Source organism: Micropterus salmoides, unplaced genomic scaffold (assembly GCF_014851395.1).
Source record: "Micropterus salmoides isolate LMB-PRFRI ecotype aquatic unplaced genomic scaffold, ASM1485139v1 Ms_hic_scaffold_13, whole genome shotgun sequence".
NCBI classification, from domain to species: domain Eukaryota; kingdom Metazoa; phylum Chordata; class Actinopteri; order Centrarchiformes; family Centrarchidae; genus Micropterus; species Micropterus salmoides.
Genome location: NW_024040374.1, coordinates 6487683 through 6511948, shown reverse-complemented (window position 1 = coordinate 6511948; position 24266 = coordinate 6487683). Strand labels below are relative to the sequence as shown.

The 24266-nt window shown below is 38.2% G+C and overlaps 1 protein-coding gene across 7 annotated transcripts in view; it reads left to right on the top strand.

Annotated features, from left to right (window-relative positions):
* The window catches only part of LOC119900364 (discs large homolog 1-like protein), a 115591-nt gene that overhangs the window by 56094 nt on the left and 35231 nt on the right, over positions 1–24266 (top strand). For all 7 annotated transcript variants that reach the window (XM_038715221.1, XM_038715222.1, XM_038715224.1 and 4 more), the window contains 9 exons: positions 5052–5105; positions 8386–8436; positions 10181–10305; positions 11429–11598; positions 12085–12221; positions 12939–13083; positions 14583–14715; positions 18728–18884; positions 20288–20390. In XM_038715221.1, the coding sequence (XP_038571149.1) occupies positions 5052–5105; positions 8386–8436; positions 10181–10305; positions 11429–11598; positions 12085–12221; positions 12939–13083; positions 14583–14715; positions 18728–18884; positions 20288–20390 (1075 nt within the window). The remainder of the gene's footprint in view (positions 1–5051; positions 5106–8385; positions 8437–10180; positions 10306–11428; positions 11599–12084; positions 12222–12938; positions 13084–14582; positions 14716–18727; positions 18885–20287; positions 20391–24266) is intronic.

Here is a 24266-nt window from a genome sequence, read left to right as displayed (position 1 = left end):
CCAAGCCACCACCAGCTTCACCTATCACCAAGTCATCATCAGCTGCAGTATCATTGTCAAAACCAACAACAGTACCATCCACCGGCCTCGCCAAGTCACCTGCTTTCCTCGCAATCGACACATCAAATCTACCGCCACCAACAACAGCAGAAGATGCAGCTCCATTCACCTAGTCAACACTCGTTATACCAGCAGTACCAGCACCACCAACACTACCCTACTCCTCTTCCTCACGCTTCCCAGTCGCTGTCTATTCACCCTTTTCACTCACCACAGCTCCCCCTATGTTCAGGGCTGGGCGGATATGGATGGAATACACTGCCAACCAACCTGGCCACCAGGGGCTCTAGAGGAAAGTTTCCCAACCTAAGGGACAGTGTGAAGAAGAGTCCCACAAAGAGTAAAGCCAAGGCCAAGGCTGGTAGCAGGCTTTGGCCCAATGACACGTATATATGGACTGCACACTCAATGGAAATGCCCCCACAAGTGCCCCTCATACACCACTTTCCACAGATACAGGCCAATGTGCAGGTAGGTTTGATGGGTGAAATAGGCCACTGATTCTAGGAGAGGACAGCATGTGTGCATTTGATAAATTATTTCTCATCCACACGCTGTTATAGAACACAGGTTGCAGTAATAAGTCTAAAGACTAAAACTTTGTAAATGTGGTAGATTCCTTCACATTGTTAGCACAAAATATGTATATTTTAAAAGCCACTACATTTTGGTCATACACCTTTGTCAGTCATTAAAGTAGGTGCCTGATAAAGATCTATGCACCTTCTTTGAAGGTGCACATTAGATTATATACAATTTTGTGGAGAAAGAAACATCTGAAAAGAACTTAAATTCCTGAAAGGTGGAAAGAATACATGGATATTAAGAAACATAACACAAATTATGTAGTCAAATTGATTACATACTGTACTCATGGAATCAGTACTTACAACATACAAGATATTTTAGACACTAAAGGAATGATGGGACAAAGAGAATACGGAAGAAATGTATTTCTTTTACTCAGACCAACCGGATTTTGGGTAAATGAGAGGTTTACCCAAATAATTAATTGCAAGGTAAAGGCTGCAGTTGTATGAACATCACAGAATGACAATGCAATAATAACAGCGTAAAAGTGGTTGTGGTCGATATCAACTTCTCGAATGATATAATCAAAAGAGCTTAACCATCCAAGTGTAACAGGACTTTTGTATTGTATAAACTGTACTATAGGGACCTGAGGAAAAGAATACAACATGCCAGCTGCCTTTATTATCTGCTGGTTGGGTAGTTTTTGTGCTGTACATCTGCTGTTGGCACAGTGATCAGAGACAGCAGGTAGTGATAGTCTGATTAGCGTGATTAGCATGGCCATTCTGATTAGTGTGGTTAGCATGGCCACTCTGATTTGATTAGAGTCATCTGATTAGCTCATTAGTCAAATGTAATTTCACTGCACATTAGGAAGATGGAGTATTTGTGTGTGTGAATGTGTTCATCACTCTTCACCTCTCAACCCTGGCTTTTCTGTACTATCAATGAAATCTCAAATGACTGACTTCCTGTTGCACTTTGTATGTTTGCATGTTCTTCTATGCATGAGTGTGTTACTGGCATAATGCGGCACATTGTGCTGATTGATTATTTAACAAACTGCTGCTGTGTGTAATTTTGCGATTCTTGATTTCTGTTAATTGAATCACGATTCATCTTGATAATTGAATTATTATGATGACGTGTAGAAACTGAACCCGGCACCCTGCACTGATGGAAAATCTTTCCCACAGCCTACACACACACACACACACACACATATGCACCTACTCAAACATTTCTTAACAATCATCCTGCACAGCGAGATGAGAAATATGATGAAAGCACTTGTCTGTCTTTTTGTGTGATCAGACAAACCAGTGACATTCTGGGTCTCTTTCTAAGCTGTGCTGTACTGGACTGAACCAGGCCATAATACCACAGTAACACAGCTGGTGTAACAACAATTATGTAACAACAACTAACAATCACTTGCATAAAGCGACAAATCACTGTTTGGATATGGATGTTGTGTAAGTGCTTGTTTGTTTGTATTTGCACGTTTGTTCTTTTGGCCTTTTCATATAAGACAACCCCGACCACACATTGACACACTCACTGACGTTACATAAGCGTGCATCCTGACATGGCGTGTCAATAGAATCACCAGCTGACTAATACACTGGATTTGTCGCTCTCAGAATGACACACACAGACAGAGACACACACACACAAGGTGTGTGCTATGTACAGTGCTGTTGCTGTTACAATGGTAAAGGAGTGAGGTTAGGCTCAGGCAAGGCAATGGACCGGTAAGTCAACTTTATGGCGGTAGCATAAAGGTGTCCACCACCAACAACACCAAACTATATTTATATTGACAAAATATATTGACAGAGTGGAGAATTTACAGGTTATCTTTGTAATTCTTCAAAATACATAGTTAAGATCAGAACCTCGATACCTCTTTAAAACAAGCAGTATCTACTTGTTACCCAAGTTATCACAAGTTATGGGTTTAGTGTAAAATGAGTTCATGTTGACACATGAACCATAAGTTTTCCCCATCAGATTGATTTATTTGAATTTGTAACATGGTTAAAGTATCCAGCATTTTATAAGAAGCAAAAACTTCAGATCAATTTTTTTTTTAAATACAATTTATATTTGATTATGTTATTTTATTTCATCCTTGACATTCATTACAATGATAAAAATCACATTTAAGTGCCACACTCAGATGATGTCTAAACTATTAGGTACAAAGAGTGTCAGTACCTATCTAGAAATTATCTGCAGTGTCATTCTGTAATCAGTGATGGAAGTGCATTTACTCAAGAACTATACTACAATGCAATTTGAAGGTACTATTTTACTTATCTGCTGCTATACTTTTTACTCATTTTTACTCCTACTTTTTACTAAATTGATCTGAAAGCAGTAGTCACAAGTTTGCAGATAAAAATTATATGACTTTATAAACTTAACTTTTTAAAATATGGTGCATTGATACACATTAAACAGTGTCCTATGTTGAAAGAATACATGAGCCTGTAGTATTGTAATGTGTCTTGGAGTCAGGACATCAGAATATTTGTGACAGTAACTGCTTTATACAGAATATAATTACACAGTGATCATCCTTACCCTCCCCTTGTAATTCTCTCTTTGTCCCCTTCATTCACATCAACACACACACACACACACAAACGCAGAGATCCTAACAGCTGCAACTGCCAGCACGATCCCTTTCTGTCTTCTCAATATCCATGAACCCTACTATATTACTACCCCAACCCCCTCCATCTCCTTCAATCTGTGTGTCATATGTTCTTTTTATATTCAATCTGGAATCCAAAATCGGATAAATGTGCTGCAGATATACTTGGGAGATGTCTGTACCTAATTAAAAGTACTAAATATGTGAGTGTCAATATAAGTGTTGTTAGTGTTTTGGGCTTTTAACAAGACAATTTTAAACACATTGAGGTTCAAGCTCATATTCATTACATTAAAAAGGTAGGCCATCAAGTGCAACAAACAATGGAGTAAATAACTGTCAATAGACTTAATAGTCACACAAATCAGAGACATCAAATGTCAAAATCAAATTTGTTTCATGGCCCGTTTTTTTTTTTTGTTTGTTTGTTTTTTTTAAGCATAAAATTGAAAGTACGAAAAAACAATATGATGTTTGGTACGTAGATTTGATACATAGATTCCCTCTCTCACAATCACCAATTTTTAATTTTGGTTCTTTATTTACTAGTGTTTTTTGTTTTGGGATGTTTGTGTATGAGCACCCTCTGCTCTTCAGTGCTGTTGTTGAGCAGGCAGATCTGACTCCTCCCACCATATAATCCCTCTGATCCCCCACCGCCCCTCTCTGTCTGTTCCCATGCGGGATCAAGCATCCTGTCAGCTTGACTGACAGACAGTTTGACATGTGGTGGAGAGAGAGAGAGAGACATGGAGTGAGATGATATATTTGTGTGTGTGTGTGTGTGTGTGTGTGTGTGTGTGTGCGTGTGTGTTAGAAAGAGAGTGACAAGATAAAGCACTGGAAAAGGGGGGCTGAGAGAGGTAGAGATTAGTGTAGAGGGATAGATGCTATTGCTGCTCTGTTGCACATTGATGCCGTGAAGTGAAGTCTGGGTGGAATGTCCATTTGGTTGGCTAACTTATTTGATGCTTGGTTAGCTGGTTCGATTGTGGACTTTTTTTGGCTGCAGAACAGGAGCTGGAGTATCAGATTATCTTACACAGACTGGTTTGTTGGAAAAGACTAGAGCTACAGACGCCGCATTGGCGAACATTAAATAATTTCTGTGGAGAAAGTGAGAGGATACAAGGGAAAAAGTGGAGGCAGGAGGCAACAAGGTGGAATGATATGATGGGGGCCAATGCAAATACAAGAAGAACAGGACACCTTGTGGCTATTTATTAGCTAGTTTGTGGTTTGCCATTTGCTGTGCTTGTGTAGGAAGCAAGAGAAAACATAATGTCAATCATCTGCTGCTGCTCTAACCCTAGTTGTGCTACGCTGGACTGAACCAGGCCATAATGCAGTTGGCATACAATAGGACAGAATAGTACAGCGTAGTAGAGTACAATATCCTACAGACTATTAGAGTAAAATGTAAAAGTAGAGGGTATTGTGATGCAGTACTCAATTGCTAAAAGTACTTTATGGCACAGTAACAGAGCTAGATAAAACAGTCTGTTACAGTGTAGTATATTAGTATTGTCCAATATAAGTGCTTTGCAGTATGTCATGCTGTGTATGCAGACGCTCCGTGGTGGTAATCTATAACAGATGTACTAAACATGCTGTACCAAAACATGAGACAAGTAAGTCATTTTCTCACATCCCTGCATATTTGTGTTTCTGATGTTTCATACTAAAAAAATCATCAGCATTCTTGGTGAAATACTGTATGCCTTCGGTTTCATGATAATATCCTTAAAATTAAAAGTGTTTAATAACTTCTGTTCTGTGCTGTTCTCTCTTGCAGGCCAACCCCCCTCCAGTGGTGGTCAACACCGACAGTGTCGACACCCCCCCATATGTGAGTACCTGTTCAAATATATATTTTCAGTAGTAACAAATTTAAACCTCTACTCTGCTGTGTACTTTGCACCCTGATAATGATAAACAATTAATTACAAATCAGTGGTTGTGTATGGACCACTGAACATTATTTTTTGACCGCCGGTGGCTGGAACTGGCCCCTGTTTGTAGCATAGGTGAACATTGAGAATGTAACATAAAACATAGAGATTTGCTCATGCAGCATCAAAATGAACACACCAGTAAATGACTGTTGAAGGCAAGACACTGCAGGTAAATGGGGTAAAAAAAAATTAACTAATAGATATAACCATGAAACCCAGTTGATAACATTAATACATCAACCCAGTTGATAACATTAAGACATTAAGACAGTGAGACAGTACTTTTTTGTATTAAAAGTTTTCTGAAATGTGTTTAAATATGTTAATTATATATTATCTAATTAAATATGCACACATTTCCAGACCAGAGAAATGTACTTTGGATGAAGCCAAATTCAAAATTGTTTCATTTTGTTGATATATTGGAGTCAAAGGTTTTTACACAGGGAATTATGGATATCTCTTTTTATCACTCCATAAATCAGAAAATACAGTTTTTCTGAAAAAAATGTTATATAAATGAGGCTATGAATTATATATGAAAAATCCCCTCAGTAAAAAGTGTGAGAAAAAAAAAACAAAATTTGAGAAAACAACCTTTAAATGCTATGTAAAAAAAAATGGAAACCACCATTTACAAACAATATCTAACAATATCTAATCCAATCCTTAGCAACAATAATATAGAACATCTAAAACACATCAAAACTGATAACTGCAACGTAAGGCCTTACTGAACACACACGCAAACACATACTCTTTCAAATGTTTATTTTGGACATTTTGTTTCCATTAGTCTGAAAGAAGATATGTTATTTAAAATACCCCAAAATCTCAAAATTGACCAGTGCATGAAACAAACAATGTTTTTTCCTGACGTGTCTGTCCTTAAGCTTGACCAGTTACAGTGTGGATGTCTCTAGTGTAGGGATTTATGGCAGATGAATGTGGTGTGCGTTATCAAGCATTGTCCATTCCTTATATATCTGAAGTGTCTCTTACTCACTTTGGAATACAGAGTGAGGAGGAGGTGAAGCTGATCTATGTTAATATTAACAAACACTATGATCACTGGAAGCATATGGGAGAAAAATAAACCAGCACATGCAGAGCAATCACAGATCTTGTGGTTTCTATTGTAGATTACATTGATGTTTAGCTACAGTTTTTGTGTAATAAATATATTTCTAATCTTGTACTAAATATATAATCCTTCACCAGACATAAAAATTGTCATATCAAGAGTTATTTTACTGTATAAAGACTTGCAGAACTTTTTGGAACTTCTACTAGAAATGTTCAGTAATTTCCATATTTCTCCCCCATAAAAATGTGCAATAGTGAAAGCACGTTTGTTCTTTTGGCCTTTTCATGTTAGACAAAAATCTCAGTCCAGAATTAGATGGATCCAGATGTCATTTTACTGGTAGCCAGCTGCCACAGAGAATCACTGTCTGTTGTTGTTAGATAAGTTTATTATGTAATTAATGTGGAATTACTCCCTGCTGAACCACCTGGAATACACAGAGAGAGAGAAAAAGATTTCTATCATGCAGATTTCACTTAATATTTCACAGATATAATTGTTGACTGTTATTTTCATTCCAACAAATGTGATTAATGTATGCAACAAATACCAAAAAACACCGTACTTTCATTGCTTATGACTCTTTTCAAAGCGAATAGAGGGGGGACCCTTTTTTAAATAGGAAAATAAATTTTAATGCACTGCAGGTGCACAAGGCCGTTTCTACCTATTGCGCCTATAGGAAATAAGGGCTGCACCTTAGTTCATTTTATCATGCTTTATTTAAATTATAAATGGGCTCTGTTAAACAGGACCTATCACAAAAATAAATTTAACATTTTAAGAATGGCAGTGAGTTATTGTCCCCTGTTTTTCAAGAATAATCTGATGTTCAGACTGTATAGTAGGTGATAGCAGACACACTGCACATGGTGGATGATTGTGCCTCCTGTTTGAAATGACAGAAATTCAAAATCTAAACTAATCTGACTGCACAGAGACACAGATTACAGCCAAGGGGATTACATGGGCCATTAGGATGCCACTCGACCACTGTGTGTGTGTGTGTGTGTGTGTGTGTGTGTGTGTGTGTGTGTGTGTGTGTGTGTGTCTGTGTGTGTGTGTGTGTGTGTGTGTGTGTGTGTGTGTGTGTGTGTGTGTGTGTGTGTCTGTGTGTGTGTGTGTGTGTGTGTGTGTGTGTGTGTGTGTGTGTGTGTGTGTGTGTGTGTGTGTGTGTGTGTGTGTCTGTGTGTGTGTGTGTCTGTGTGTCTGTGTGTCTGTGTGTGTGTGTGTGCGCCACCCTGCCTGCATGCAGCAGCTATGGCAGGACCAAGACACTCATCTCCCAGTAAAACAGAGAGGAACACAAAATATATAATAGTCCACGCAGATCGGATTTAGTTCCGTGTGCTATTCATTCAGTCAGGAAATATAGACATTAATATATTTTATAGCACAGACAGTCCTGGCTGAGCACTCTTATTGTCTCATGGGTTATTCATCAGGGATGTTCTTAAATATGACATCAGAGATACATCATCATTAAGTACGCATTACTAGTTTAATCTCTGGGATTCATGCGTCATTCATGAAATATCAAATGTCTAAATTGGAAACTGGAAAAAATATTCAACTTCTGAACACTGATAGGCATATAGGCATGATAAGTACAAATTTGAGGTGCTTGTACTTCACTTGAGTATTTTAATCTCATGCCACATGCTATATCTACTCCACTACAATTCAGAGGGAAATATTTTTACTGCACTACATTTGCTTGAGAGCTTAAGATACTAGTTACTTTACAAATCAAGATTCTTTGCATGCAAGTATTATAAAAGGTTGATTACTTACTCCAGTACTGCTGATATGTGATTGCATACATACTGGCACAAAATATTCAATCCATACATTCAAGTCATGCAGAAACAGTGAGAATATGATAACGCTGTGGTAAACTTGAAGGTTTAATGCAACTTAACAGGGTCATGTAACTGACATAACACAGATAAAAACACTGCATATAAATTATGAATGTCAGAAGCTTTACCGTAAAGTCAAATGAGCATTTTAGTATCCATTACAGGAAAACAGCTCTTAGAATTTACTCTTAATTGACACGCCTCTGTTTTCTTCCTCTCTGACAGGTCAATGGAACAGAAGCAGACTATGAGTATGAGGAAATTACACTGGAGCGGGTAAAAACTTTCAATGAAAACACACCGCCAACATGAATTCCTATTATACAAACTGTAAATGTCCTCAGTGACATCAGCACCTCATTGACATCTCCATCTGTTCAGCCTGACCCTGCTCTTCCCACAAACACATAATCTGGCTGAAAACATCATTAGTGCTGTCAAGAGCAGAAATGATTTTGAGTGCCTGTCTATTTGAAAGCAGAAGAAATGCTGGAACAAAAATAACAAAAGCTGATAAGGTATGAAAAGACCAAAATATTTGTTCTGAGAGAAGTTAAGATGCACATTGATTGATTGAACACTTAATTTGTATACATCTGAGTGAGCCGTCTAGATTTGATGCTTTTTACAGTTCTAAAGTTAACAAAAAAATGTCAAACCAAAACTAGAGCCCATTAATATTTTAGCCACTCGGATGTACAGTGTGTAAAGTAAAAATGATGTAAATATTGTTAGACAATGGTCAAGGCTTATCCAGCAAACCGTGCCTTTTTTGAGTGTTATTTTTTTTTTTTTTTTTTTAGAATAATTCACTACTATTTTACTATTTACTATTTTAAATAAGGTAAATTAAGGGTATTTGTAATCCTGTATCTCACCGAACTAAGTTAAATGACAATGGTATTTTAAGGAACAAAAATAAATTACAGCAAGTGGTTTTACAGGTCACTCACAAGTTTACACAATTTTTTATTTACCCCTATCACCTCCTCGTTGAGGTCTTACACATGTTTACATGTTGTGAAAAGTTACTTTCTGATCTTCATGTGTTAAGATAAGACACAATTAAAACCCAAAAGATTCTGTCCTAAAACTTGTATGTGTCTATGTTTTTTGTTCTCTAATCTTTCTCCTCTCCTTCATCTCATCATTCTGCTTTTCCTTCACTAAGTCCCACCACTGGTATAACTCTTCTGACCTTATTTCCCCATCCTCTCAATTCCTCGTCCATCCATTCCCTACTTTCTTTCTTTTCCTGATCCCCCCTCCCTCATTATATTCCCCTTTCTCTCTCCCCGAGGCTCTCTCTCCGTTTCTCTCTCTCTATTCTCCTGTGACCTGGTTCTGTCTGCTTGACGGGATCTGCTTTAAAGACACTACGGCCATACACGCAAACACAGGCACAGACATTACACTAGGTTTAAACCCGGTGGCAAAGCATGATAGAGTGAGAGAAACATGCACAGAGCAAGGGCTGTCATCTTGGTAGTGTGTTCCATTGTCAGAGGCGATCTATTGTGTATAATTTGGTAATAAGTGATATCTGGAGAGACTCCTATGACATATCGTTTATTCTGGTGATAAACTACTTTTGTAAGAAGTGATATCAGATGTAGTTTTGAATGAATATGACTTTTTGATAAGATTTAATGTTTAATAGATGCTTCTTGGTGATTAGTAAGTTTTAGAGAGGTAATATATTAGGTGCAGTGTTAAAAGTGGTAATGATGTGTGAGATTTTGTTTTCTTGTGTTCATAATTGTTTCAGTGTGGTTATCGGCTTTTTATAAATGACCTAGGTTTTTTTGGTTATAATCCATTATAATGTTTAGTTAATGTTAAAAAACATACTAAGAATTCTGTATATTATTTATATAAATTTTTTAATGTAAATAAATAATATGATTAATTCGAGGCAGGGCAGATACGTGGAGCAATCATCAGACATTTTCTTCAGTATGTATGTTCAGATTGTTTATTTTCTCCTTAAATCACATTTTGTTTCTGTGTGCATGTGTAGGGTAACTCAGGCCTGGGATTCAGTATCGCGGGAGGGACTGATAACCCACACATTGGTGAAGACCCCTCTATCTTCATCACCAAGATTATACCTGGAGGAGCCGCAGCCCAGAATGGACGACTCAGGTACACCTATACTCGCACACACTATGAAAACAGTCGTTGAAATACCACACACTTGTATGTTTGTGTACTTTTAGTAAACATGTGTGCGTATAAACACGCATGCATCCACATATACATATGTTCAAAGCATTTGCGTATGTATATGTTTTGATGAAAAAGGATACAAACAATGACACTTGTTTTTGTTAATTGAGAGGAGGAATTGTTGACTTACATTATTTACCATTAAACGTACTTGTACCATAACTGCTACATAACCCCAACCATTACCCTTCCCCGTTTCTAATTCTAACCTTAACCAAAACCCTAAAGGTACAATGTGTAATATTTGGCAATCATTTTTGTTTAAAACATTCAACAAATTATCAACATAATGCAGTGCAGTAACAGTTCTGGCCTTATGTCAAAGACGTCTGTGTATGCTAACCAGCCAGCCCTGGCTCACCCTGTCTTGTAATACCACTTTGTACTTCAAGAAGCAATAGTACGATAGCATAGCGCTGTCGCACCCTTCAGCTGGGAGATTTGTGAGAGCAATGAGTTCAGAACACTATATAATTGCTATTTTATCTTTTTTAGTCTAATAAATAAACAAAATATATTCACAAAATGCGAAATATTCTTATACCTGTTTTCCTTATTAAACAGAAAAAATACAGCTGTCGACCTTCTGATTTATCTGTTTTACTGACATAAGACTAGCTTAATTGTCTTGTTAAAACATCATAAAACATAGTTGATTTAAACTCAACAGAAGCAAAATAAAACTCAATAAAACTGCCTTGGCCTGAGATTCCTCTCGCTCCTCTCCAGCTTGATGCCTTTCCTGTCCTCACTTGAAACCGCCAGGAATTTCATACAAATGAGTGAACTGTACGAAGCATGTCAGAAAAAGAGAAAATGTGCTCAGTCAACGTTCTTTACCTTAATTTCACATTAAAAAGGAAAGAAGTTAAATAATAATTCAAACAACTAAAATATTATTTGCTTTCTCCCAACAAGACTTCTAGTTTCAAAGTGAAAGACACTTGAGTTTAGGAGGTGATATGTATCCTTTGACTTCACTATGTACTCCTTATGCAAATCAAATAACTTCTTTACTGTATGTAACTTTGCTGTGCAGAGTAAATGACTGTATAGTCCGGGTAAATGAGGCAGACGTCAGGGAGGTGACCCATAGCGGGGCTGTGGAGGCCCTGAAAGATGCAGGGGGTCTGGTGAGACTATGTATACGACGCAGGAGGAGCCTCACCGAGAGAATCATGGATATCAAGCTGGTCAAAGGGCCCAAAGGTGAGACAATACTACAAAGGTAAACAGAACATACAGTGGGGTCTGTAAGTAGTAAAACACAGACTTTACTGCAGCACATTGTATTTGGAATTAAACTGACTTTAAAGTTATGCCTTTCAGCTTTAGTGTTGTTTGAGGATGTTGATATCCTTATCTACTACTTACTGATGATAAAGATGATAAATGATAAAGAAATGAGGAAATAAAGACATCAGTTGGAACTCAAAAGTGAGAAAGCATGATGAGGCACAATTTCTGCTGAAAAGACAGTGTGTTTTACAGCAAAAAAGTAAAAAAAAGTAATATGACAGCAATTAAAGGAATGAAATATTGAATATTTAAGAGGGTCTGGTTTACCTAATTTGATTACGCATTTACTACACTATCTGTTCTGTATCACATACAAAACTAAATGTCAAAACTTTGCCACAGTAAGAACATCCTCAGGAAATATCAAAAATATGACCTCCTCATGTTTTCTCTCAGGTTTAGGATTCAGTATAGCAGGTGGAGTTGGAAACCAACATGTCCCAGGGGACAACGGTATCTACGTGACTAAGATCATCGAGGGAGGGGCTGCACACAAAGACGGACGGCTACAGATAGGGGACAAACTTGTAGCTGTAAGAAACACCTTTCTATTATTTTCTTTTTTTGTCCCTTTTCGTTCTTTCTTTCTCTCTTCTGTGCACTTGTTATCATGCAAATGTTGTAGAGTCTAGTATGCAGATTATAGTCAACATCAATGCAAACTTAGTTTTATTGGTTCAAAGTACAATTTTAAATGAAACGCAATACAGGGGTTGTTTCCTTGAACAACTTTCAGATTCAGATTAGAATGAATTCAGGTTTATTAGCCCATTATACAGTAGATAATGAATATCCCTTAACGTTATTAATAGCACCAAATACTACATGCTATGAATTGCTTTTATTGAATTTACATGTCATAAATATCCATTAGTGAAATCAAATATGAAATTTTTTTCCCTTAATAAAACCAGAAATATAACTATTCCACAGTACAGTCACGGAATTTAGGATGACTTTATACTCTCCATTACCCCCCTTTATTAGATTCTTACATATTACCTGCAGGGTATGTTATATTCTAAGACTAAATTAGGTATATTAGAGAAGGACAGTGTACATGGGTATGATTGTATCAGATTGTTCTCTTCTGTTCTACTTCCAAGCCTGTAAACGTGATTTAACACAGCAACACACTGTATGTTTTTGTTGCAGTCTGGTGTGGTGTTGCAGTGGACATAATGTTGTCAACATATTATTTATACATGCCTGCACATGGAAGTACAGTATGTGTCTTCATGTGTCTCCAGGTGAATGCCTCCTGTTTGGAGGAGGTAACTCATGAGGAGGCAGTGGCTGCCCTGAAATCGACTCCTGACGTTGTTTACCTCCGTGTGGCCAAACACACCTCCCTTTTTATCAATGACAACTTCCCCCCACCCGACGTCACTAATTGTGAGTACATACACCACTCCTGAGACTTACCCATAATGCAACAGTTTTGCTCATGGTTTATTTCATAACATTAGTTTGTAGGTTCTCACTTTTTTCACATCAGAATCAACTTGCAGTGAAACAGTCCTCTAGTGAATGTAGCACACATCATTGCAGCCAAGAGGCCAGATGGTGTTGAACTTTAAAGAACAGCAAGGAACAAAGCTATTGGTGGAGATTTCTGCTCAGGACAGTGTATAAAATGCACCTATCTACTCTGATGCCTTTTGCAGAGATTCTTACAAGAACAACAACAGCACAGTAAGCTTGAATCACCAAACCACCATCAATACAAGCAACCAATCAAGGCAACATTGCTGATAGATACTGACAAACACATGTCTCATGAGTTTTACCCCAGGTTCAAGTAAGGGGGTGGCATGAATTGCTTTTCGTAATTAGTATTTCAAATGGCCGTGGTTTTGTCAGTGGTGATGGGAAAGACCCTCACACGAATCAAGGCGCTGATCAGTCATGGTTGAATCAGATGTTGACATTGCAAAGCTCACCCCAAACTGTGTCTGAAAAATATTGTTGCAAGTCATCAGCATAGAAGTGAGGGACTTTTCTCTATTAAATTCTTTTCAGACTGTAATAGCATTTATTGCTCTTAGTGAAGTGGTTATTAGACCTTGCCATAAGGGACTGTTTTTTTCATGGTAAAAAGCCATAAAATTGTATTACTCCGCATACATTTTACTAGTGGTTGACACAATTAAGATGACAGTCCAGAAGTTATCTAAAAGAGTTTTATTTGAATACATGAATAAATAATCACCTAGATGACCCTGATCATAATGTGTTCAGTCTCCCTTATTATAATGCCAGATAGTTTTTAAACCACTTTAAGTTGGTTAGAAACATAATATGTTAAGGTTTAAAAGATATAGGGATGACATCAATGACAGTTTTAAATGTGTTATGTAACAGTCTGATAATCAGACAGGGTAAATTTAGTCCACTGAATTACAGCCACTTGTCACTTTTCCAAATCAGCATATTATCAAACAACATATATGACCTCTTTAAATCATAGGATTTACATAGTTGAATCAGAATTGTCAAGGATTGCCTATAGTCGAGTGATAGTCGAATCTGTGTGTGTGTGTGTCGGAGAGGGGGGTTTTACACACGGTAGCTCCGCTTTAATCTTGAGAAGGTGCAGAGCTGCAGTTCATTAGTCACTGTAACTTATTCTGTACATTTACAGCTAAACTGAGGCTTATTGTTGACCATTTTCTCTCTGCTCTGCCTGATTCAACAAAGATACAGTATGAACTGTGATTGATTAGATAATACATTTTGGAGTGGAAATGTACTATTTAATCATAGCAAGATGTGGGATGATGATGTATCAAATTAGGAACCATGCTAAAAGTACATGAAAGTACCCATTCAGCCTTTAAATGACATGATCTCTTATGTATGACACTAGGTAAAATAAGTCTGTCTCCCTGCAGCGTACTCCCCACATCAAGACAACCATATAAGCCCCTACATGAGCGGCAGCCAGTCTGTAAGCCCTGCACCACTAACAACACCCAGATACTCACCGCTGCCAAGGGCCATGACTGGAGACGACGACGTCACCAGGTGAGACCTCACACACAGACATGTCCATGTTTATGGGACAGTACTAACAAAGGATGTTTCTCTGATTCGGACTAGAAACATCTTTCTGTTAAATCCTACCCTAACCATAACTGAGCAGTCAGCCCAAATAAAACGTTGCCCAACCAAATAAATTCATTATGTAATTATTTTTGTAATTCCACTTAGGCTTTCCAAAGACAACCAAATATGTTGGGTTGAACTACATGCATATAGGAAATTAATGTGTATAAAAAATTTGCATATCTAGAAATCTGTTTCCATTAGGACCTTTTTTCAATATAAACATCAAATACTGTAGTTTCAAAAATATGGTGGAACTAGCAGATATAGAAATTGAAATGTCAATACAAATATAGACATTGTAGTATGGTTTTGAAAATGTTATTTTAATTAGGTTAGTCTAGTCTAGTAAGAAGTTAGTATTAACGTTAAAAGCTGTTTGGTGTCTTGTTATTGTTTCCATTTTACTACTAAACAGGGAATTTAATTTCAGCAATTGGTCCCCAAATGGTAAATGCATTTGATAATATTTGATATATCAACTCTAATTAAGATTTATAGTAGCTATGTGTAAGAAAACTTTTCTGGCTGATTAGGTCAGTGTCACACCGTTATTTGTTTAAAATGTTAAAATGTGATGCATGTATATCATTCCTTATTGCACATTTTTCTTTGGTTTGTCAACCAAAGAAATTTCTGCATTAATTTACAATGATAAAATTCAAATTTTGCAGCTTCTTATTTGTGTTGAATCAGAAATGTCAATCTTCTCTTTATCTTCTTGGCTCTTTCCTTTCTTACTTGCCTCATGTCCCCCTCAGAGGTCTTAAGTGGCCCTCAAAGTGATCCACGACAGCAGCTTGGGAAACAGACCTAGAGAGCCCACTGAGTGACCTCTGTCCCCGTCTGCTCGATGTGCTGCTCTGTGTGTGTGTGTATGTGTGTGTGTGTGTGTGTGTGTGTGTTTGGCAGTAAAAGGCAGATGGCAGTGCGAATTTTGTCTGCCGTGTAAACTCAGGTCACACATGTACAAGCACATACACACATGCACACACGTTCTCAGTGCTGCTCTACTGTCTTTAATCCATTTTAATGGACGGATTACAGCCTATCACAGCCCTCGTCACTCAGCTGGCGTCACCATGGTTACCAGAATATGACTCATTTCGTCACAACCCTTTGGGCCAATCAGTGCGCTTTGATTATAATAAATCTGATAAGCCTCAGACTGACAGCAGAATGGTCATGTTGATGTCTGCCCTTCTTCTTTTTTCCTCTGGGTTTGAATCCTCCTTTATTCTCTCTTTCATCTCTTTTTCTTTTGCTCTCCGATTATTTTCTCATGCAAATATAGGATTATGGGTTCTAATAAATGTGCACTGAGTGTGCACAATTGATGAACATCTTCTTCCTCTCTAAGCAAGTGAAATATGTCACAATTTATTAATTTGTGTCACCAATACCTTAACTCAGGTTATCTGTCAAAATCCATCACCTGTTCTCTCGTTTTCCCAATTGGAATATCTGTTTAATTTACTACACTGTACGGAACTCATTGCAATCATTGTAATGTAAGATTACATGAGGCCAGAGATAGTTGTGTGCATTAAAAACTGAGTTGCCAGCCCACCTTAATGAATGTAACTGGTAGTTGAATGTAATGTAATTTGTATGATGTCGACAAAGAAACTGTGGTAAATATGGATCTCTCACGTTCGGACACTGATCCAGCTGTTTTGGATTGGTGCATCCCTGGTTTGAACCATTTCATTCAGAGAAGATGAAGGGACCAAATCCAAATTTTGCATATTCGTATAAATTGGCTGAGCATTTTTCTACATATCCTGATAACTCACTAAGACTAATTGTGAATGTTTTCATCCAGTATTTTAAGTGAGGTTCACATGATGGTCTAGTGGTCTTCTCACAATAAGATGAACCTGCTTTCAGTTCCGTCTTAATAATGTACTTGCATGTGTTGGCTTGGATTTCTGCATGTGCTCTTGATCTCTACCTCTGTTGAAAGACATTCAGGTTATGCTGATTTACTAAAGAATCGACCCACTTACTAGACTGAGTATGTGTTTAGGACAGAGTAACTAACTGTGGTGGTGCAACAAACAGAGGCAGTGCAATACTGACATCTGCTGGTCATTGTGGTGAATGATACTAATTTTAAATCGACTCACCTCCAACTGAGATGCACCATTGATCACTACACAATATTGTATTACAGATATTATACATTCAGAAATCATCAGAATATATACACTACAGTAAATGCTACCGTTGCAATGTTTTAATGTTCATTTGTATTCATGTTGTAAGTATAAAATATTAATTTATTTAACTTCTCATCCTGTCTTCCTCTTGTCATCTCTCACTTCTTCTTGTCACTGGTTCTAAGACTGTGATTAAGCAGGTTTTACAACTAAACAGCAGCTAAACTTGAACTATGCTATCTGAGTCATAATTGATTGACCAAATGTCACCATGCATTTAAGGTTCATTGTGTAATATTTAGGATGATATATTGACAGAAATGCAATATAATATCCATAACTATGTTTTCAACGGTGTATAAAGACTCTACATAATGAACAGTCATGTTTTTTTTACCTTAAAATGAGCCATTCCAATCTACACACGCCACATGTCCTTTGTCATGTTGCGCTGCCATGTTTCTACAGAAGCCTAAAGAGACAAATGGGTGAATGTGTTGAATACGTACGAAAAACATGTCACATAAGTAGTTGTTGTAGTAGTAGTCGACCAGTTCATTAGAAGTAAGAAAAGAAGAGAAATCTGGACAAATGGAGGCCCACACATACTATTTAGCACGAGAGCCGACAGAGCGTGACGCCACCGTAGCTTCTCCTGCACGCTTGGAAAGGGAGGGGTAAGCAGTGCATTCATGTGGTGTTGGAATAATAAGAATCTTTTTTTCCTCCTTAAGTCTTTATTGCAAAAAGAGAAATAATGTGTACATGGGACATAAAGAAGTATACAGAACTTTGATTTATGCATATACATTTTTTACAAACATGTAATTTTCAATATGGTTATAACAGTTAGTTTGCTGGCCATGTAGAGTATATTAGTCTGGCTGTTGTTTATATGCTCTGATTATGCTAATCCAACAATTGTTTGTAGTAGTCCATGTTGATTCCACATTCCGATGTAAAAGCACATGAACACACACTGAAGTCGACAACTTCACAACTCGGGAAATGGACCCATCCGAGGAGCACATGAATGCACTGCGAGCCACTGGTACAATTTGGTAGTGTTGTAGTACTCGAGACCGGTCATGGTCTTAAGACCACTTTTTGATGGTCTTGGTCTTGTCTCGGTCTCGGACATTAAGGACTCGGGATTTTATTTCAAGACCAGTCAAGACCGCAACTTTGGGATCAATAAATTGCTTTTGCATTGTCTGATTTATTTGTTAACATCGGAACTTTGGAAGTAAAACGTGTTGCTTCAAATGCAACCAATAACCCTAATTAAATATGTGTTGTTACCTTTAACGACTGTCACCCCTTCCTGCGATGCTTACGTTGATTTCAGATCTTAGTGTTTGTATGTGGGTGTTTTAATGGGAATGTGGATCTTTCAGATTAATTTGTGAAGTACCAATGATCTCGTTCCGCATTTTATTGTGTGCCATGCAATGCAGGGAACTGGTGTTGGTCTTGACTCGGTCTCACCCTCCCTCGGTCTTGGTCTCGACTGCTCTCAGCCCCTAAAAGTCTTGGTCTTGTCTCAGTCTCGATAAACTCTGGTCTTGGTCTTGACTTGGTCTCGGTTTGGGCGGTCTTGACTACGACACTACTATTCAGAACCCTCACCACTAGATACCATTAAAACTTACGCACTAACCTTTAAGATAACAAAACGGGTAATATATATATATATAGTTAAAAAAAGGTATGATACTATTATCTTTCACCCTAATACAGTGTGTGTGTTTAAATCGTGATTCTTCCAGGGATCCCAGGCGGGTGGTGCTCCAGCGGGGATCCACAGGTCTTGGTTTCAACATTGTTGGAGGGGAAGATGGAGAGGGAATCTTCATCTCCTTCATTCTGGCTGGAGGTCCAGCTGATCTCTGTGGGGAGCTACAAAAGGGAGACCGCATCCTTTCGGTATGAGTTAAGACCTTTTACAAACAGAATACACAGATATAAAACAAAAGTACTGTCACCATTGATTACAAATAACACAAATTCTACTATTCTTACTGTATAGGATATATAGGCTTAACAAAGGAGTCATCCAGTACATTTTTTATGTGGAGTCATACAACTCAGAATACCATAAGCAAAGCAAAGAAAAAGCAATTTTGCTGAATATTTTGAACTTGTTCTGATGCATCTTTGCACTCATTCATAGTGTCTACAGGAATCTAAATTTAAAGAGATATTTCATATAACTGGCATCATTTTCTTTGAACATTAATAATTAGTTAATCACCAGTAAAAGCTGATAGGGCGTGTGTATGTGTGTGTGTGTTAAAGCTGTATTTTGTCTGCCACTAAAGTGAAATATGGCTTAAATTTTCTACTGACAGTATTCAAACAGGATTTAGTCAAACTGTGGAGGGACTGACTGTATTATGATATAAGTGCTGACATGGTAGGGCTGTCCCTGACAAACCGATTAACATAGTCGTATCCGAATTGTCAAGTCTTGCCTATAGTCGACTGATAGTCAAATCATGTACCATGTTTGTATGCGGCGATTGCGAGTTCAACTGAGTCTTATTGTTGACCGTTTTTTCTCTGCTCGCCTCCTATTCCCCGGTCTTGTGCAGAGTTTTGCATGCATGCCGTGCGGCCGACAGCTGCATGCACGTCGCGGTTCCTCGCGGATCTATTTCAAGTACTATTTAAAAACGATGTAATATTCTTTTTGTGGTTCATCAATGGTGATAAATGTTCCGATCATCCCGCGAGGTGCGGACAACTCTGCACAACAACGGTGAAGTTAAGGCTCCGTCTCTACAGCAAGTTCCTCTTCTGCCACTACACTACCTACTCACACACTCACACACATACACGCTATGCCTACACATGCGCACTGATCTCCCCCTACTTGAGGGTTAGGGTTACAATGCAAACATTTATTAAAAGCTTTTTTTCTTTTCTCATTTGTTTTATTTACAGCATTATAAATTGAAATTTGGGAGAAAACTGGTAGTTCTATGTAAAATCAGACACTGAGCACCCCCAAGCCAGCAAAATGGCATGATCCTTGTTTCGCAGCAAAGTTTCGACTGTGAGATTGACAGTCGAATCAGGCTCCGCCCATCGAAGCATCGAATCTTCAACTATTCGGGCTCAGCCCTATGACACAGTGAATGATTTTATGCATTAAACAAGCTTTCACACAAGTACACACATACTACACGCAAATGGTCACTTGTCAGTTATTGACCCAAAACCCAAAACCCAAGCTGTGCAGTGTTCCTAATGGTGTGCTCATCTCACTATACATGCATTGCTATTGATTCACTGCATGGTTTGTAATTTTGTGTGTGTGTGTTTAGGTGAACGGTGTGGACCTGTCCAGTGCAACACATGAGCAGGCAGCCGCAGCTCTGAAGAATGCAGGACAGACCGTTACTATAGTAGCACAGTACAGACCTGAGGGTGAGTACTGCAGCTAATAACATTTTAATGCCATCAGTGTACAGATGACTACATAAGACAACATGAATGGAATTGCTACAGGACATAATTTTTTAATTAAACAGTAAACTAGCACCTCCTGAACATCTTGCTTTTGCTGACATCTTGTGGTTTACCTTCTCACCTTGCTGCAGTGATGTACAAGTGTACTTCATGACCCTGTGGTATTACTGTTGGGTGTGGATACAGGTACAACAGAGCACACTTCTGACAGCACCCAATGGTATAGGTGGGTGTTGTCAGAGGCGAAACGTTTAACAAGAGAGGGCAGTGAAACACCACGTTTCAGCCTAGCGTTAAGTCACTCTTTGTTGATGATGTTGTGAACTTGCCTCTACACCATCTTTGTCTTCTTCCTGTATAATAACTTATTAATATCGTATTGCTGCCGCATACAGTTCTCCACTCTGCAGGAAAGCCCAAAAGTTAATAAGACATAATCAAAATGCACTGCAATGTTTGTTGGTGTAGGAAAAAAATAAAGCTGACATAAATGCAATTTTAGGTGATAGGTTTTGTATTATCTTTTAGTTATTGGTAACATTTTATTATGTTATGTTGTGATTCACTTGTCAGATTAGTTAAGCTTAACTAGCTTAATAGTAAGTAATGAAAACAAGACATATTTTCATACTTTTTTATACTGAAATTTTGGAATAATTGTGCATCATACAAACACACACACACAGAAGAAGGGCAGACATCAACATGAACACACACACATACACACACATACTAGGGGACAGAATGATGTTTGTCTACTGGGAGTGACTGAGAAGGCCGTAACCTAGGAAACCAGGTTAAAACTGCTGATTGGCTCAGCTAATGGGATTCTGTCATGGCGGGGGACCTGAGTATAACACACACAAACACCAAACTCACGTATGCGCGCACACACACACACACACACACACACACACACACACAGTAACACAGCATTAGGTCCCTGATTCGCAGAAATGTGTTTATTGGATGAGGCTGTGTGTGTCTTTCTGGTCATGTATTATTCAGTCAGAGAGGTGGTCCAGGAAGGTTGTTATAGGCATGACCAGTGTATAATACAGAAATGCATTAAAATGTGGATGGCACCATTATAACAAAATGATGTTCCCCAACAGCTGCAGAATGCAACTGCATTGGCAGTTTATGCAGGCAGAAAACCATGATATATGGATAATGATTTCTAAAAGGTCATACAAGCATGAAATATGTATTATGAATTTTAATTTCAAAATAGAAAGTGTGTAAAATATTGATAGATAGATCCCAAATTAACTTTATTTTCTCTGATGTTGAGGTTAAATTGATATTGCAAAAAGAAGGAAACACAAGGCTCAAGGTGCTCAAATCAAACCAGCATGATTGTGGCCAGTCAAACATTGGAAATTCATCTCATAGCATTGATACATTAAAGATTAAATAGTTAAAGCCTGGTCATTAGCTCTTTGCTAAACAGTAATGCCACAGCTTTGCAATTTAAAAATATAGTGTAAGTTAGACTATAATTTATAGTATATACTATATATATATACACATACTAATATTTTAAATTCAGAGATAAACTTGATTTTCTATTTGCTGGTGTTGTCTCTCGAGCAAGAGATTCGGACAAACGTGGCAGTCTGTACACAGGTGGATGATGGTGATAGCTTGTTAGCACGGTGATTGGTTGTACTTGGTTACTCCTTTGGCAGAAATACCAGCAGGAACATCAGTGCATTTCAAAGGAGTTGAGTGTGTCTGCTCTGTGTTAAGTAGGATCAGCACCATGGACAGCAGCATGAGATCTTAAAAGTCTTAAAGGAATACTTCACCAGAAATCCTTAGTGTATCACAACACAAACTCACCACATGGAGGCTTTAAATGTGTCCAGCTGAAATCACATTTAGTTATCCATTTTTGCTTTATAAAAGTTTTGGGGTGTGTCAGTCTCTGTGTTTGATTGACAGCAGCTAAGTAAACATATTTGTGTTGTAGCTGTAGTGTACCTACGTTACTGTTAATAATTATTATGAATATTAATATTCGGAAATATTAAATCATAAAACTCGTTCGTTTTTTGGGGCACCACCTAAAGATCTGCTGTCCGCCCAAGGCTTTAGGAACCTTGAGTATAGCTTAATAATTATACAATTATTTCCTCGGTTAGTAGTGATTGCTTAATTATCTTAAATCAATCTAATCAATCAGTCAATCTCATATCCTCCGTTACAGTGACCTGGAGTTAAACAATACACACACACAGTTCCTGTGATTTAGGTGAAATTTATTAACTTACTAAGGTGAAATAAATGCCGTTAAATACACATCAAAGAAATAAACAATGACAAAACAGACAGAATGCAAACAATGAGAATGATGTCTATTGTGGAGTCTAAAGAGGCAAGAGAACCAATAAACGCAAGTTATGGTAATAACTCAGTTAAATTTTTAGAGTTTTAGCTAAAGGTTTAAACTAACGGCTAAGGATTAAAGATAAAGGCTAAGGATTAAAGCTAATAATGGACATCAACTCGACCACAGAATGTAGCTTGTTTTAGCCTTACTACTTGTTGTTTCTCAGCCGGATGGTGTTCGGGTGGCCGCACAACTAGTTCTAGGCGTCCAGTTTCAGTGGCTGGGTTGCCAGGACCGGCTTTTTACTAGCAGGTTTTGTCCTGGAGGTCCGTCCTAGGCGGCTTGTGGTTGAAGAAAACTTGCAGTGATAGGCCGTTAGCCTGACTTGGTTCATCGGTTTGATGTCCTCGGGATCACTGCTGGCGTAACGGACCCACCTGTTAAACACATTTTCAGGATTTCAGGATGAAAGAAACTTAACTCAACATTTTCCTGGATAATATTGGCTGTTAAACATTCTTACTTAGAGAATATAAGCAAGTTACACGAACATGGCATCAGATTACACAATAAAATACAGAGTGATACATTAAACCGCGGGAGACGCATTACATGTAATACTTATTTTGTCCTCTTGGGGGGCTCTGGTCCCATGAGAGGAGACTGAGATAACTTTGATTATTTCTTTAAAACAATCATTTGCTCAGGTGCTGGGGAAATTAATAATTTAACAAATGATAATATTTCTGTATCATATCATTTCTATGAGGGCTTTCTGTGTGGAGTTTGCATGTTCTCCCTGTGTCTGCGTCGGTTCTCTCCGGGTGCTCCAGCTTCCTCCCACTGTCCAAAGACATGCGGACTAGGTTAATTGGTGACTCTAAATTGTCCTTAGGTGTGACTGTGGTTGTTCGTCTATGTGTGGCCCTGCGATGGACTGGCGACCTGTCAGCTGGGATTGGCCCCACACAAAGTAATTCGGGGCAGCGTCCTTCTCTGGCATCTGGAGTTTCTCACACCTAGATGTAAGAGGGAGAGGGCATGTTAAGAGTCCAAATTAATGGCTCTTTGGTGGGGTAGAGAGTCATTACTGAAGAAGGGGGTCTTTGATGTCTGAGGCAATCTGAAAGAGGAACTTTGTTACCATGGTTACCCTGTGTGGGGGCAGTTTAGCGTCTCTTGACCTTTAGTCAAAAGGGTTCTGATAGGCTGGCTCCGGATAAAGTTAGTCTCTTGGAAGTGTCGGGGTAACACATCATGCATAGAGTCTGTTATCTCAGCTTCACCGAGGTGGTAGGTTTTTTTGGCTGAAACTACCCAAGCAGCACTTGGGAGTGGAGCAAACCTTTCACCCCCTCCTTTGGGGTACTTCGACTGTCTGTTGAGGGTTGATCTCTCAATCCCCGCCTCTTTCTCTCAGGGAGAGAGAAATAATAAAATAATCAAACCCACACTGGCTGGTACACTACATAGCCTACAAACCAAGGGTAGAAAGTATG